Genomic DNA, 16,886 nt, shown 5'->3' on the forward strand with positions numbered 1-16,886 from the left:
AGGAATTCAAACACTTGGAAGCTAAACACCACCATGATTAAGAATGTATGGATCAATCAGGAAATCAAAGTAGAACTTAAACAACTCATAGAAACCAATGAAAATGGAGATACTTTGGTCCAAAACCTATGGGATATGGCAAAGGTGGTCCTAAGGGCAAAATACATAGCCATCCAAGCCTCTCTCAAAAAAATTGAAAAATCCAGAACACCAGTTCTCTTACACCTTAAAGAACTGGAGAGTCAATAACAAGTTAAGCCAACCCCACACACAAGAAGGGAAATAATCAAGATTAGACCAGAGATCAATGAGATAGAAACTAGAGATACAGTAGAACACATCATTAAAACTAGAAGCTGGTTTTTTGAAAGAATCAATAAGATCAATAAACCACTGGCCAAACTAATCCAAAAGAAAAGTGAGAGGACCCAAATTAATTATGAATGAAAAGGGAGAGATCATGACTAACACCAAGGAAATAGAAACAATCATCAGAAATTATCATCAATAGTTATATGCCAATAAGTTAAGCAACCTAGACAAAATGGATGCATTCCTAGAAATCTATAAACTCCCAAGACTGAAACAGGAAGAAATTGACAACCTGAGTAGACCAATATCTAGTAACGAGATTGAAGCAGTGATCAAAAACGTCCCAAGAAAACAAGAGCCTAGCACCTGACGGAGTCCCTGGAGAATTTTACCAAACATTCAAAGAAAAAAAATAATACCTATTCTCCTGAAGCTGTTTCAAAAAATAGAAACAGATGGAAAACTTCCATACTCTTTTTATGAAGCCAGCATTACCCTGATCCCCAAACCGGGCAAAGACCCCACCAGAAAGGATGATTTCAAACCAATATCCTTGATAAATATGGATGCCAAGATTCTCAACAAGATCCTAGCTAATAGGATCCAACAGTACATTAAAAAGTTTATCCACCCATGACTAGGTGGGATTTATCCCTGGGATGCAAGGGTGATTGAATTTTCACAAATCAATCAATGTGATAGAACAAATCAATAAAAGAAGAGAGAAGAACCACATGGTCCTCTCAATTAATGCAGAGAAAGCATTTGACAAGATACAGCATCCATTCCTGATTAAAACTCTTCAAAGTATAGGAGTAGAGGGAGCATTCCTCAAACTCATAAAATCTATTTATGAAAACCCCACAGTGAATATCATTCTCAATGGGGGAAAAACTGACAGCCTTCCCTTTGAGATCAGGAACATGACAAGGATGCCCACTCTCACCACTTTTGTCCAACATAGTACTATCAGTCCTAGCAATGGCAATCAGAAAACAAAAAGAAATAAAAGGTATTCAAATTGGCAAAGAAGATGTCAAACTCTCTCTCTTCATAGATGACATGATACTTTATATGGAAAACCCAAAAGACTCCACCCCCAAACTACTAGAACTCATACAGCAATTCAGTAATGTGACAGGATACAAAATCAATGCACAGAAATCAGTTGCTTTCTTATACACTAACAGTGAAAATATAGAAAGGGAAATTAGAGAATCGACTCCATTTACTATAGCACCAAGAAGCATAAGATACCTAGGAATAAACCTAATCAAAGAGGTAAGGGATCTGTACTTGAGGAACTACAGAACACTCATGAAAGAAATTGAAGACACAAAAAGATGGAGGAACACTCCATGCTCATGGATCAAAAGAATAAACATTGTTAAAGTGTCTATACTACCTAGAGCCATCTATACTTTCAGTGCCACCCCAATCAAAATTCCACCAGCATTTTTCAAAGAGCTAAAACAAACAATCCTAAAATTTCTATGGAACCAGAAGAGACCCCGAATTGCTAAGGAAATGTTGAAAAAGAAAAACGAAGCTGACGGCATCACATTGCCTGATTTCAAGCTTTACTACAAAGCTATGAACACCAAGACAGCATGGTACTGGCACAAAAACAGACACGTAGACCAATGGAACAGAGTAGAGAGTCCGGATATGGGCCCACAAATCTATGGTCAAATAATCTTTGACAAAGCAGGAAAGAATATCCAGTGGAAAACAAGAGTCTCTTCAATAAATGGTGCTGGGAAAATTGGACAGCTATGTGTAAAAGAATGAAACTTGACCATTCTCTTATACCATACAGAAAGATAAACTTGAAATAGATAAAAGACCTCAATGTGAGGCAGGAATCTATCAAACTTCTAGAGGAGAACATAGGCAGTAACCTCTTCGACATTGGCCACAGCACCTTCTTTCAAGACATGTCTCGAAAGGCAAGGGAAACAAAAGCAAAAATGAACTTTTGGGACTTCATCAAAATAAAAAGTTTCTGTACAGCAAAGGAAGCAGTCAAAAAAACAAAGAGGCAACCCACGGAATGGGAGAAGATATTCGCAAATGACACTACAGACAAAGGGCTGATATCCAAGATCTATAAAAAGAACTCCTCAAACTCAACACACACAAAACACATAATCATGTCAAAAAATGGGCAGAAGATATGAACAGACACTTCTCCAAAGAGGACATACAAATCGTTAACAGACACATGAAAAAATGTTCATCATCATTAGCCATCAGGGAGATTCAAATCAAAACCACATCGAGATACCACCTTACACCAGTTAGAATGGCCAAAATCAACAAGACTGTAAACAACAGGTGTTGGAGAGGATGTGGAGAAAGGGGAACCCTCTTACACTGTTGGTGGGAATACAAGTTGGTGCAGCCACTTTGGTAAACAGCATGGAGATTCCTTAAGAATTTAAAAATAGAGCTTCCCTATGACCCTGCAATTGCACTACTGGGTATTTACCCCAAAGATACAGATGTAGTGAAAAGAAGGGCCATCTGTACCCCAATGTTCATAGCAGCAATGGCCACAGTCGCCAAACTGTGGAAAGAATCAAGATGCCCTTCAACAGACGAATGGATAAAAAAGATATGGTCCATATATACAATGGAGTACTATGCCTCCATCAGAAAGGATGAATGCCCAACTTTTTTTTTTTTTTTTTTTTTTTGACAGATAGAGATCACAAGTAGGCAGAGAGGCAGGCAGAGAAAGAGAGAGGAGGAAGCAGGCTCCCTGCCGAGCAGAGAGCCCGATTCGGGGCTCGATCCCAGGACCCCGGGATCATGACCTGAGCCGAAGGCAGAGGCTTTAATCCACTGAGCCACCCAGGCGCCCCGAATGCCCAACTTTTGTATCAACACGGACGGGACTGGAGGAGATTATGCTGAGTGAAATACATCAAGCAGAGAGAGTTAAGTATCATATGGTTTCACTTACTTGTGGAGCTTAAGGAATAACATGGAGGACGTTGGGAGATGGGGAGGAGAGGTGAGTTGGGGAGAAATCGGAGTGGGGAGACAAATCATGAGAGACTGTGGACTCTGAGAAACAAACTGGGGGTTTTGGAGGGGAGGGGGTTAGAGGGTTGGGTGAGCCTGGTGGTGGGTATTAAGGAGGGCATGTATTTCATGGAGCACTGGGTATGGTGCATAAACAATGAATTTTGGAACACTGAAAAAAAAATTTAAAAAAGACATCCTGTCGCTTTATTATAAATTGCCTCAAAATAAAGAAGAAAAGTCCATCCAAAGCACTCACTCTGAGTGAGATTGATTCCCATTATTCCATAATAATACATGAAACACATCTTATGTACAAATAACCTGTAATTATTTTTATGTTTCATACTTAATACTTATCATACTGTTAATATTTTTTTTCTGGTTCCTTCTAGCATAATTACCAGAATGTCTTAAGGACCTAAATAGAAGGGTAATTTAGAAAGAATACATTCATAATTATGTATTGTGATAAGATGGGATGTTGGCAAAGAAAATGGGTCTTAAGAGGCAATTTTTTAAAGTGCCCAAATGAGAAAAGCATGTCCACAAATTATAAGCAGAGTTTTTTTTTCCCCCAAGATTTTAATTATTTATTTGACAGAGAGAGAAGGCACAAGCAGGTGGATCAGCAGAGGGAGAGGGGGAAGCAGGCTCCCCAGTGAGCAGGGAACCCAATGCAGGACTGGATCCGAGGACCCCAAGATCATGACCAAGCTGAAGGCAAACGTTTAACCAACTGAGCCACACAGGCACCTCTATAAGAAGAATTTTAAGAATCTTTGGAAATGATTCAAAAGAGACTGAGTCAGGGAGATTAATAGCATGAACTCTGAAATACTTTCTAAAAAAATCCTGCAGTCCATTCTTTTTTGATGACCCAGGCTAGGCTTTTCCTGATTACAAGGAGTTTCTGCTGATAGAAGAAATCTATGGTAGATAGAGGTCTGGGGTGTTGGTCTGGGAGGTGGTAATATAAAAGGAAAAATCAGTAAGTAATGACCTCTAAATAGTGTCTTTCTATTTGCTTTCTCCATTCCACCTAGTCCCGGAAATATCTGACTCATTAAAATAACTATGAGTCTTTATTGCTCAAACATAATTTCTTAAGACTTTAATCTTGTGATTTAGCAAGAGAATAGCTTTAAAAAGTGATTTTTGATAATCTGATGACTTTTTTCCTGTGCTGTTTGTTAAATAGGTTGATGAATTAGAAAAAATAAAAATATAGTTGGTCATTTTTTTCTGTTGTGGCTTTTACAGCTTCTAATAAACTTGAAGAGGGTTTGGGTTTGACCTAATGTTTATTTAAGTGAATGTATGGTATTAGTGTTAATAGTAGAAATATAATGTCAAAATAACTTTTTGAATAACTTTAAATCATCTAGACACTCCAGAATTTAAATGAAGTCAACAGATCTAGAGAGGAAAAGGTGGTATATCTTCCACAGGCTCTATGTTCTGTATACTATAAGCACTTTTGAAAATGGAATGATTCTACAAATTTAAGTATTATTATTGTTCTTGCTATTATGGTGAATGCTCTAAGAATTTGTAAACCTGGACCAAAATCTTTCTTACAATCTCCTCTTTAATGTTTTTACTTCCTACTTCATGTCTGTTTAATTCTGAAATAATGATAGTTACTATACAGCAGTGGAATACAGATTTCAATAATGCAGAGGTTTTAACAATCATATTCACTGTTGTATTCTTAGTACCTAGAATTGAGTGCAGAGATAGAAGTAGGGAGACCAGGTAGGAAGCTATTTCGTAAAGTTGGTAAATGAGATAATAGTAGCTTGGACCAGGGTACTTGTAGTGGAACTGGTGAGAGGTGGTCAGATAATGAATATATTGTGAATGTAGAACCAAAAGATTTTGATAAGTGGACTGTTTTTAAGGTGTGAGAGAGAGGAGTCAGAGATAACTTCATTTTTTAAACAAAATTTTAATGTATTTATTTATTTTGGCCTGAGCTGTTAAGATAATATAGTTTCCACTCACTGAGTAGACACCTAGTTATATGACTCTGAGATTGAAGCACGGATGCTGGGTTGACATACAATTTCAAGGAAGACTGTGTGTGTATACATTGCAGTTAAACCATTATATTGGATAAAATGACAAAAGGAGTGGCTATGAATAGGAAACAGGAAAGTTTCAAGAATTGAAACCTGGAACATTCTTGGCAAAGGAGACTGTGTCAGAAAACACATATAAGATGAAGAATGAGACCAGAGCAAGGGATTCAGGCACATGGAGGTCACTGTTGATGTTCATAGGACTTTTTAGGTGAAGTGGATTTGGGTGAAAACTGAATTAAAGTAGATTTGGAGAACTGGAAGAGAGGAATGGAATATAATGAATGTAATGCACTTCTGAGGAACTTTGCCATAAAGAGATTGTGGTAGTAACTGGTGAGGGAGGAAGTGGGATTATGAAAATTTTAGTATGGGAGAAGCTATTTACAAATAAAGATTATGCTGAGTTTGAGACTCTATTTCTATTCCTGAAACTTCTGATGTTATTCAAACATTAATAAATTTTATGAATAGTTACATACATATATGTGTGTATGTATGTGTGTGTGTTTGTGTGTATGTATGTGAATGATTGAACACGTATATGTGTGTGTGTGTATGAAAACAAACTTGGCAACAAACTTAACTTCATCTCTAGAAATAGTGCGTTGGGTTGTAGAAGGCCAGGGCTTTTGAGTTAGAGTAGGGTTAAAACATAGGAACTGCTACTAAATAAACACTAATCTAGCATACATTTTTGGAGTAGTGTTTATGTTTCAAGTCTTCTTAGTGCTTTATTTGCCACTTAATTCTTAAGAGGTTCTTATAACATAGGTGCATTATCACATCCATTTCACAGATAGGAAAACTGAGATGCAGAAAGATGAAGTAAATTGTTCTGTCATATGGATCCTGTGGAGTAAAGCTGGTTCTGACCTTATGTTTTATTTCTATTCTACAGTTCTATTTGCTCAGCCTTTACCTTTAAAAGCCATTATAGCTATTACAAGAGGGCTTAAAAAATTAACAGCATGCTCATATATCTCTTCAAGGAAAAAATACATTTAATTTTTCCAGTCCAATTCAACAGAGGCTTCAGTAAAAGCTGAAGCATAACCAGCATGATTCATAACTTTTGTTGAATCAAAGTGTGTAAAGTTCAGACAATGTAGTCTTGTGATAGTAGAAAGCAATCTAAAGTATGAATAACCTTTTATTAATATTTGTTCAGTAAGTCATATTACAGATAAATAATCAAAGTCAGATTTCTTGGATGGAAATACTTCTCTCAGGAATACCCTTCAATAGGAAAAGCCTGCTTTAAAAATAATCTTGCATAATCAACAGCTTCTGCTCCCATGGGAGGTCTTCTCAGCTTGCAATCACTCTTGGATAGAATGCCCTGAATTTGTTTCTGATTTACTGAGGGCTCTTCCTTCATTACATATAATTCACTGCTAAGTACCAATGCATTTACTCCATATTAGTTGGGCTAAAATGCAGGCAATCGTGTTGTACACACTAGATATTACCTAAATTGCTGTTGTTTGGCTTTGGCACTCTTTGGGGAGCCATTCTAGGGATGGATTTATGAGGAAAAGCATCTTTGTAAAGTTACTGCTGCTAATTTTCTGCCTCTTAATTGGGTTCCCAAAGGACCCACTTTTTGCTTTGTAACATGAAGCCAGTAATTATGTACGATAATTGCACTTAGGTATTTTTACTTTTTTTGTGTATTAGAAATGGTTTTGGAGTTAGACAGGATCCTCCTGCATGACCACTTCCTGGTTTTTCACTTGGAGGAAAGTATTGACCTTCTCTAATCCTCAGTATATTCGTGTGGAAAACAGAAATACTTTCCTTGAAGGTTGTGAAGACTAAAAATAATATATTATAGAACCGCTAAATAGAATATTTGGTGTTTCCAAAAGGAGTGTTAAAAATTTAGCATGTTAAATGATACTTTTGTGAAAAGATTTGGTGTGACAGTTAAATTAGACAAGTGTGCAAAGCTCCTGATGTATAGTAGAGATTCAAGTAATTTTAATAATTGTTTCTCTACTGTAGGTATAATACATAGTTAATTCAGATATGGACTATGATATCAGTATGTTATATTGCTTGTAAAACTCCAACAATTAATATTTTTCTATCAGTCAATAAATATGGTAGAAATAGGAAAGTTATCAAAAGGTTTGGAAAAAGAAGAGGATTAAAGTTTACTTTGAGTCAAGAAGCAAGAGTATAATCAAATAAATCAATCTGTAGTAAATAAAATGCTACTATATAAAAAGGGGATCAGTTATGACAAAACAGGACAAAAATAGCCAACAATTTTCGTTAGAAGAATCAGGCCAATATATTTGAATGAGGCAGTATATTATAGTGGACAAAAGTTCAAATTATAAGGACACAGTGATAACTGGGTTTGGATCCTGGCTTTGGCAAATATATATATAATATAATTTATGTATTTACTAATTAAGTAAATATATTTATTATTAATATTTAAGAGTTATATAAGCACAATTAAATAATTATAAATATAATTAATAATATTCACAAATTTAATAATTTATAGATTATCTATTATATAAAATACATATTTATATTTATCTAATATTCTACAGTGCAATTTCCCTCAATGTAGGAGGGATAATATAACAACATCTTCCTGAAAGGTGATTTATATCTGACAAATTAATAAAACATATTTGTTTTGTCATAATGACTTAATTAAATCTTGCTTTCAATAGACAGTCTTATGGTCAAGCACATAAGTAAAATACACTTATTGCATTGAGGTAAATTTACCTTCTTAATGTAACTAACCCACTGAAATTACTTCAATAATTAAGTGTTATCTACCACCATAATTATAGAAAATAATTTTAAAGGACTACATATGATTATTTCTTGCAGAAATGCAGCTACTTTTCTATGACTCTTGCCTCTTGCTTGACTTATACTTAAATTTTCTATATTTTGGGGGCACCTGGGTGGCTCAGTGGGTTAAGCCTCTGCCTTTGGCTCAGGTCATGATCCCAGTATCCTGGGATTGAGCCCCCGCATTGAGCTCTCTGCTCAGCAGGGAGCCTGCTTCCCCCATCTCTCTGCCTGCTTCTCTGCCTACTTGTGATCTTCCTCTCTGTCAAATAAATAAATAAAATCTGAAAAAAAATTTTTCTATATTTTTAATTGCTACTAATGAATTACCTCAATGGCTCTCAAAAATGCTCAACTATTTTTATCAAGCATATAAGTTCAGATGTCATATATTGAATAGAAACTGCTCAGTGGAGGACCTACAAGTGTATTTTTAAGCAGCAATCCAGTCAGTAATCATCCACACCATAATATGGAAATTTCTGTTTTATTGCCTATGGAAGAGCTTATCTTTTGCTTGAGAACACCAGACTCAAAATGGAGATTAAACAGATTAATTTAACATTGACTGTCTGTCTCTTTAATACCAAATTCTTTTTTTTTTTAAAGATTTTATTTATTTATCTGACAGAGATCACAAGTAGGCAGAGAGGCAGGCAGAGAGAGAGAGAGAGGAGGAAGTAGGCTCCCCACTGAGCAGAGAGCCCAATGCAGGGCTTGATCCCAGGACCCTGGGATCATGACCCTAGCCAAAGGCAGAGGTTTAACTCACTGAGCCACCCAGGTGCCCCTTTAATACCAAATTCTAATCACTTAGGCCATATATTTCAAATTAATAAACAATTACCTTAAAATATGACTTTGATTATGTAAAACTATTTTATCATCAAAATGTGCTGAGATAATACATAAAACCTAACATTTATCTCTTAAATGATAAAAAAAATACTTAAAATGCATATTTAAGCATGCTCAAATCCACCTCTTTAGTCTCTGATATTCTTTATCAGCTCCAGAATGATAGCCAATCATTTCATTTTTTTAAAATCTTGTCATCATCATAACTTTTAATATTCTCTGAAATATAACTTAAATATTTTCTAAATGTTCCTTTGATAAATTGGCATACACAGTATATAGGATATAATATTTCCAAATGATTACCCTTGAATGAACAAAAAGGGAGAAAACAGTAGCTGTTTATGAATTAAATCATTTTACCATGCTGGTCTGAATTACTTCATGATTCATTTCTCTGTAGTGAAATGTAACTGTTGCATGATTAACAAAATAGTAATGATAAATTTCAACTGCTTATGAATCCTAGAATCTCAAGATAAAATTAAGCTTCTTAAGGCAACAATGATGGAAATTGGCGCCCCCCCCTTTTTTTAAATTTCTTTTCAGCGTAACAGTATTCATTGTTTTTGCACCACACCCAGTGCTCCATGCAATCTATGCCCTCCTTAATACCCACCACCAGGCTCCCCCAACCTCCATCCCCTGCCCCTTCAAAACCCTCAGGTTGTTTTTCAGAGTCCATAGTCTCTCATGGTTCACCTCCCCTTCCAATTTCCCTCAACTCCCTTCTCCTCTCCATCTCCCCTTGTGCTCCATGCTATTTGTTATGCTCCACAAATAAGTGAAACCCTAAGATAATTGACTCTCTCTGCTTGACGTATTTCACTCAGCATAATCTCTTCCAGTCCCATCCATGTTGATACAAAAGTTGTGTATTCATCCTTTCTGATGGAGGCATAATACTCCATAGTGTATATGGACCACATCTTCCTTATCCATTCGTCCGTTGAAGGGCATCTTGGTTCTTTCCACAGTTTGACGACCGTGGCCATTGCTGCTATAAACATTGGGGTACAGATGGCCCTTCTTTTCACTACATCTGTATCTTTGGGCTAAATACCCAGTAGTGAAATTGCAGGGTTATAGGGAAACTCTATTTTTAATTTCTTGAGGAATCTCCACACTGTTCTCCAAAGTGGCTGCACCAACTTGCATTCCCACCAACAGTGTAAGAGGGTTCCCCTTTCTCCACATCCCCTCCAACACATGTTGTTTCCTGTCTTGCTAATTTTGAAATTGGCCCCTTTTTTGATCCTTATTCAATATTTGATTTGAAAAAATAAATAAAATTTTCTTGGAAATTAATACTTTTTAAAATTAGATAATATTATTTGTGTGCCAAAGTTTAACCAAATAATTATGTTGTGACTTTTTTACTTAAAAAATTGCAGTAAAAATAAAAAGCTTCCTGAAAGCATTTTTTATTATATAGATTCAAAAAATTGTCATCAACACAGAGCACAATTACATATAATTTCCAAGACCATGTGTAATGGATATCTTTTTTAAAATGTATATTTAGATAGCTCAGTGTCTATGTTAGCTCTTCAAATGTTAGAGGACTAAGAGTAGTTGCATTGAAATGATTCAAATAAGAAAAACAAATACTAAACTGAGTTATACATTGTTTAAATTCAACAGATAATCATTCAAAAATAAACTCTTTTCTGAAAGATCATAGATTTAAAATAAAAATTAACAATTAGGGGCACCTGGGTGGCTCAGTGGGTTAAAGCCTCTGCCTTCAGCTCAGGTCATGATCCCAGGGTTCTGGGATCGAACCCCACATCGGGCTCTCTGCTCAGCGGGGAGCCTGCTTCCTCCTCTCTCTCTCTCTCTCTGCTTGCCTCTCTGCCTACTTGTGATCTCTGTCTGTCAAATAAATAAATAAATAAAATCCTTAAAAAAAAATTAACAATCACATTTACTTTTAGTCTCTCTCTCTCTCTCTCTTTTTTTTTTTTTGAAGATTTTATCTGACAGAGACCCACAAAGAGGCATAGCAGCAGGCAGAGGGACAGGGAGAAGCAGGCTTCTGGCTGAGCAGGGAGCCCAACATGGGGTTCAATCCCAGGACTCTGGGGTCACAATCTAAGCTAAAGGCAGATGCCCAGCTGACTAAGCCACCCAGGTGCCCCTATTTTTAGTTTTGATAGAAACACATATGGGGAAAAATCTTATAACTTTAGTGAAAAAAGTGAAAAAAGTGAAAAAGTCAGATTACTCATGAAAGTAAAGGCAGTCTAAATTGCCTTTATGGAATAATAAAATTAGTATAGATTTCAAAATTAGCATAGGTTTATATTTAACAATATAACTTTAATAGTTGTATTGAACATCTATTAATTAAAAATGTAATGAAAATAAATTAAAACATTAATATTTCCTGATGAAAATGTCAAGCACCACACACGAAATTTTATAAATAAGGTTCAAATCTCAAAAGACTGGAAAAGCTTTCTAGAAATAGCCATTTTACTTACATAGTCTCCACAGAACATTTTGATGATGGTGGTTAACTTCAGAGTAGAACAAAGGAGTTTTAGTAAGTTACCAATTGCATAGGCTTTTTTCCTATGTAGCGAGAAAGAACTGAAGTTCCCTGTTCAGTCAGATTTTTATGTCTACTGTTCACCTCAGTTTCTCAGGAAAGAAAAAGTAGGGTCAACTCTGGATACAGCATGTCTCAAGATACAGTATTTACACTGAGCTATGAGTCATAGGTGTGCAGGTAAAATTGTTGCATAAAATAAATAGAACCCCTGGTCCTGTGTTGATTTAAGAAACATACATTAGCCAACCAATGAAAGAAGTGTAATCTTCAGAAAAGGACTTATGGAAAGGTAAGTTGATTAAACACAAAATTAATGATTTATTTTCTGCTTTATCATTTTTAGATACTCTTTCAGGTACTCTGGCCCCTAGCTTCATGTTTCAAATTGCTAAGTTCTTGGTGCATCTATACTATTCAGTAGTATTTTTAACTACTATCTGATTTTAAATATAAAAAAAAATAATGTGTCTAGGTCAGAATTGAATACCCAGCAATAAACCATATATATATTCACTATCATTTTCACACTTCATATATATTTTTTAATCTTAATATTTAATTTTATTACATTTTAAGGAAACAATTTAAAAAATAACTTCAAATTCTAATAAATTGTTTGGATATATCTGTCCCCATAAGTTTCATGCATTGTTCCAGGTATCACAAAATAAATGTGTGTTACATCATTTTACTTCCATTTAGTGAACAATGCAGTGTTCAGTGGTCTATAAAAATTTTAAAAGATTTTGAAAATAAATTACAGATAAACAACTTTTGGTTGAAAGAACATAAAATTACAGTAGGTATCAGTGGATCAGCATCCATAACTACTTTGCCCCAAATCAATCTGATGTTAAAATATGGATAAAAATCATTAAATAGGGGGCGCCTGGGTGGCTCAGTGGGTTAAAGCCTCTGCCTTAGGCTCAGGTCATGATCCCAGAGTCCTGGGATTGAGCCCCGCATTGGGCTCTCTGTGCAGCTGGGAGCCTGCTTCCTTCTCTCTCTCTGCCTACCTCTCCACCTACTTGTGATCTGTCTGTCAAATAAATAAATTTTTTTTTCTAAAGATTTTATCCATTTATTTGACAGAGAGAGATCACAAGTAGACAGAGAGGCAGGCAGAGAGAGAGAGGGAAGCAGGCTTCCTGCTGAGCAGAGAGCCCGATGCGGGACTTGATCCCAGGACCCTGAGATCATGACCTGAGCCGAAGGCAGCGGCTTAACCCAGGTGCCCCTCAAATAAATAAATTTTAAAAAATCGTTAAATAGGATATCTTAATATAACATATACACTGAGCAGAAAAATATCTGATGTGAATTAACACTTAATTCATAAGATTCTGATTAACTTAATAATGTACTTGTACCATATAACATGTAAAGAAGAATTTTGCCTGCTTTTGAAGAAGTTATAATCTAATAAATTATTCTACATACATGCGAATACGCATGTATGTATGTATATCTGTGCCTGTGTCTGTATTTGTGTCTGAATTTGTCTTGTTTCTCTGCATATATTTAAAGAGCATATAGTAATTACTAAATAACTTTATACTTGTATGTATAAGATTCAAAATTAAAAACAAAGGAAAATTTGTTTTTCAACTAAAAGCATCATTTTCTTTCTTTTTAAAAAAGGTTTAATTTATTTGAGAGAGAGAGAGAGGCAGGGGGAGAGTCACAGGGAGAGAATTCTCAAGCAGACTCTGTGCTGAGAATGGAGCCTGACATGGGACTCAATCCCAGGAACCCCTGGGATTATGACCTGAGCAGAAATCCAGAATCGGCCACTTAACTGACTGATCCACCCAGGTTCTCCCATTTTCTTTCTTATGATTATTTTCAAAAGTTGTTTGATTTTTGGCTCTAATTATAGACTAAGTATGTTAATGTGAAATGAAAATTTTCAAAATATTTGAGGCAAACATATTTTTCTATTACCACATAATTGAGAAAAAAGAGATTTGGTAATATTTCCTGATTTCCTTCCAGACAATGGTTACTTTATTTTTACTCATCATTAGTTTATGAGTTAGCTTTTTAAAAATGGACTCAATTAATACTATGATGTCTGGGATTTGCTTTATAACACTTCAGGCAAAAAAGGCATGAGACATATTAATTCAGTAGGACAAAACTTTGAAAGTTGTTGAGGAGATGGCAGTCCATTAAATAATTCTATTTTTGTTTATATTTGAAGATTTTCATAATAATTTTTTGAAGTTTGAATTTAACTCATTTACTCATTTAAATATGATTTGAGTATGTAATATATGGAAAGTAAGAAATGACAATAACCATTGAGCTTTTATTCTATATTAGGCACTGTTTCAAACAAATTTACCCATGTAACTGAATTTAATTCTTAAAAAACATCTATAGGCTAGGTACTATTACCCATATTTTCATGAGGAGAACATTGAGGTACTCAATGCTGTAGTCAGAAAACATGCCCAAAATGATACCCTAAGCAGTGCTTCAGTGGAAATTTCAGCCTAGGTAGTCCAATATCAGAACCTATAACCTCAATCTCTATGCTATGCAGGTATTCTATTAAGAAACAAGACAACAAATACATAGTATAAAATTTAAAGGCACATTTCTTGATTCGAAGGTATTTATATTTAGGTGGATAGGCAAAATTCATAGACTACAAGATGAGAAATGATAAGTACCATAAGCAAGTTACGGAATATATTATGGACAATTTCATAAGAAGCAAATTACTATAGGCTGTGAGTAAAGCAAGAAATAGCTTTTGAAATGTGGCTTAGAAGTACAGAAAGAGTCCTCCAGTAGAGAAACCAAGAAACAAACACTCAGGGTTAGAGTATGAAGCTGGGAGGTCTGAAGTGTGTACTTTAATTGTATTAATTCTAAATTGGACTTTGAATAATTCTATATGGCCTATATAAAATTTTTTTCTTCTGCATTTATTTGAATAAAAATTCAGCCTTATAGGTACAAAGGAAAAATATTAGCAGCATTCAGTGTCTTGGAATTAATATTGTCACCTTGTCATAAATCAGCACATACTGGATAGGAGAGGAGATATGCTAAAATAGTCTGAAAAGACAGAAAGACTTCTAGGCCAAAAAGATGTGTTTGTACCTGTCAAAGTTAATAATTTATTTATTTTATTTTTATTTTAATTTTTTAATTATGTTCAGTTAGCCACTGTATAGCACATCATTAGATTTGATGTAGTCTCAATGATTCATTAGTTGCTTATAATATCCAGTGCTTATCACATGTGCCCTCCTTAGTACTCATCACTTTGTTACGCCAGCCCCCAACCCCCTCCCCTCTGAAACCCTCGGTTTGTTTCCCAGGTTCCATAGTCTCTCATGGTTTGTCTCCCTCTCAGATTTCTCCCCCTTCAGATTTTCCTCCCTTCCCCTATGGTCCTCTGTGCTATTGCTTATATTCCACATCTGAGTGAAACCATATGATAATTGTCTTTCTCTGCTGGACTTACTTCACTTAGCATACTACCCTCCAGTTCCATCCATGTCGATGCAAATGGTAGGTATTCATCCTGATGGCTGAGTAATACTCCATTGTATATATGGACCATGTCTTCTTTATCCATTCATCGGTTGAAGGACATCTTGGCTCCTTCCGTGGTTTGGCTATTGTGGACATTGCTGCTATGAACAATGGGGTGTAGGTGCCCCTTTTTTTCATTACATCTGTTATCTACAGGGTAAATACCTAGTAGTGCAATTGCTGGGTTGTAGGGTAGTTCTACTTTTAACATCTTGAGGAAACTCCATGCTGTTTTCCAGAATGGCTATACCAGCTTGCATTCCCACCAGCCATGTAAGTTAATAATTAAAAAAGATGTGGGGCACCTGGGTGGCTCAGTGGGTTAAGCTTCTGCCTTCGGCTCAGGTCACGATCTCAGGGTCCTGGGATCGAGCCCCACATTGGGCTCTCTGCTTAGCAGGGAGCCTGCTTCCTCCTCTCTCTCTCTGCCTGCCTCTCTGCCTGCCTCTCTGCCTACTTGTGATCTCTGTCTGTTAAATAAATAAATGAAAAATCTTAAAACAAAAAAAAAAAGTGGATGTATCCAAAGGCAGATGGATTAGTTCTCAAAGCATAGAAGAGTGTGCCAAATATTGGTAGTACACACTAATAGTTGCTTAAGTTAGAGGTACATTGACCTGAATATGAGGTACATTGTAGGTTATGCTATCGTTCATGATCATTCACTTTCTTCATTTATGTTTATGTATATACTTTTATGTGCCTTTGATTTTGGATTTAGTCATGCGACTTGCTTCAACCAATGGAATATGACCAAGTGGTGATATGGTATATCTGAGCATAAGCTTTTAGATATCTGTTAGTCTTTTCTGTTGCTTCTGCTCTCTGGCACCATTCTCTGCCAGAATTGTAGGAGCTTAAATGAGAAGCCAGTGGATGTAGATCATAGGAAATCTGCAACCTCAGATTTGCAGTAGCTAACTAAAGCAATCCCAGTTCAGGCTATTCTGGCTGGAAGACATTCAACAGTAATGTTCTGATTTTTTATATTTGAAAACTATTCACCAGGCAATCTTCTAGATAAAATTTGAATTCCTGTGTAGTAGGCTATACCAAACAATCATTTAATCCTCCTAGGAGTCAAATTTTATACCATTTATTTGATTTATTCACAAATATTTATTAGGCAACTAATATGTGCCTGGAAATGTACTAGGTGCTTGGGGTATTTCACTGAACAAGACAAAGATTCTTGTCTTGTGGTGTTTATATTTATTAATAATTTGGAATTGTTATTTTATACATTATTCTAAAAATGAGTTATTAACAAAACTTGTTTAATATAAATTTTATATACTTGTATAATAACACTGCCTCCTTGAGCACCACAAGATACCTAAAAACAACAATTGTAAGAAGGTGGCTATAAACAGAACAAATTTCCTTCCAGTTCGACAATGATTTTGTCTCAGTATTCCCTAATGAAGATTTAAAAAAATTTTTTAAGATTTTATTTATTTGTCAAGACAGAGAGAGAGAGAGAGCACAAAGCAGGGGAGTTGCTGGTAGAGGAATAAGCAGGTGCTCCACTCAGCAAGGAGTCCAATGCAGGACTCAATCTCAGGACCCTGAGATCATGACCTGAGCTGAGGGCAGATGCTTAAATGACCGAGCCACCCAGATGTCCCACTATTGAATATTTTTAAAATTCTTATTTATTTATTTGA

General features: G+C 35.6%; 1 protein-coding gene across 2 annotated transcripts in view; it reads right to left on the reverse strand.

The window, feature by feature from the left end:
* Nucleotides 1-11,780, reverse strand: part of ANXA10 (annexin A10) — a 112,431-nt gene extending 100,651 nt beyond the window's left edge. For both annotated transcript variants that reach the window (XM_047719893.1, XM_047719891.1), the window contains exon 1: nt 11,597-11,780. In XM_047719893.1, the coding sequence (XP_047575849.1) occupies nt 11,597-11,614 (18 nt within the window). In that variant the 5' untranslated portion in view covers nt 11,615-11,780. The remainder of the gene's footprint in view (nt 1-11,596) is intronic.
* Nucleotides 11,781-16,886: the final 5,106 nt, after the last annotated feature.

This window comes from Lutra lutra, chromosome 2, assembly GCF_902655055.1.
Source record: "Lutra lutra chromosome 2, mLutLut1.2, whole genome shotgun sequence".
Lineage (NCBI taxonomy): Eukaryota > Metazoa > Chordata > Mammalia > Carnivora > Mustelidae > Lutra > Lutra lutra.